At 54.7% G+C, this 1,308-nt stretch overlaps 1 protein-coding gene across 1 annotated transcript in view; it reads left to right on the forward strand.

Moving 5' to 3' along the window:
* Positions 1–1,302, forward strand: part of LOC107198806 (homeobox protein Hox-B4-like) — a 3,706-nt gene extending 2,404 nt beyond the window's left edge. Inside the window, exon 2 of the mRNA XM_015616024.3 lies at positions 173–1,302. Within this exon, the coding sequence (XP_015471510.1) occupies positions 173–909 (737 nt within the window). The 3' untranslated portion in view covers positions 910–1,302. The remainder of the gene's footprint in view (positions 1–172) is intronic.
* The last annotated feature ends 6 nt before the right edge of the window (positions 1,303–1,308 follow it).

Raw genomic sequence — 1,308 nt, forward strand, 5'->3', positions numbered from 1 at the left:
AATTTTAATTTTTTTAACATTTCCCCATCCCCCTTTTTAAATTTAAATTTTTTTTTTAACATTTCCCCACCCCCTTTTTTTTCTTTTCAATCTTAATTTTTTTTTAACATTTCCCCATCTCCCCCTCCCTTTTTCTCCCCCCATTTCCCCTCCTCGCCCCCCACCCTGGCAGTGAACCCCAATTTCTGCGGCGGGGAGCCCAAGCGCTCGCGCACGGCCTACACGCGGCAGCAGGTGCTGGAGCTGGAGAAGGAATTCCACTACAGCCGCTACCTGACGCGCCGGCGCCGCGTGGAGATCGCCCACGCCCTGGGCCTGGCCGAGCGCCAGATCAAGATCTGGTTCCAGAACCGCCGCATGAAGTGGAAAAAGGATCACAAGTTACCCAACACCAAGAGCCGCGCGGGATCCGCCGCTGGATCCCTGCAGATCCCGCAGGGAGGAGCCCAGAGTCAGATCCAGCCGGGGGGAGCCCAAAATCAGATCCCGCAGGGGGGATCCCAAAGGCAAATCCCGCTGGGAGGATCCCAAAATCAAATCCCACAAGGAGGATCCCAAAATCAGATCCCACCAGGAGGATCCCAAAGGCAAATCTCACTGGGAGGATCCCAAAATCAGATCCCACAAGGAGGATCCCAAAGGCAAATCCCTCTGGGAGGATCCCAAAATCAAATCCCAGCAGGAGGATCCCAAACGAGGATCCCACCAGGAGCACCCCAAGTGCAAATCCCAGCAGGAGGGTCCCAAGTGCGGATCCCACCGGGAGGATGCCAATCACAGATCCCACCGGGAGGATCCCAAGCGCAGATCGTGCAGGGAGGATCCCAAAATCAGGTCCCACAAAGAGGATCCCAAACGCAGATCCCACCTGGAGGATCCCAGATGCAGATCACACAAGGAGGATCCTAAACGCAAATCCCGCAAGGAGGATCCCAGACTCGATCCCACCTGGAGGATCCCAGACACAAATCCCACCAGGAGTATCCCACACTTGATCACACAAAGAGGATCTGAAACTCCATCCCACCAGGAGGATCCCAGACTCGATCTTGCCAGGAGGATCCCGGACTCGATCCCACCAGGAGGCTCCTAAGTACAAATCCCACCAGGAGGATCCCAAATGCAAATCCTGCAAGGAGAATCCCACACTTGATCCCACAAAGAGGATCCCAAACTCAATCCCACCAGGAGGATCCCAGACACAAATCCCACTGGGAGGATCCCACGCTTGATCCCACAAAGAGGATCCCAAATACAAATCCTGCAAGGAGGATGATCCCAAACTCGATCCCACCAGGATGATCCCAA

Source organism: Parus major, unplaced genomic scaffold (assembly GCF_001522545.3).
Source record: "Parus major isolate Abel unplaced genomic scaffold, Parus_major1.1 Scaffold329, whole genome shotgun sequence".
NCBI classification, from domain to species: Eukaryota; Metazoa; Chordata; class Aves; order Passeriformes; family Paridae; genus Parus; species Parus major.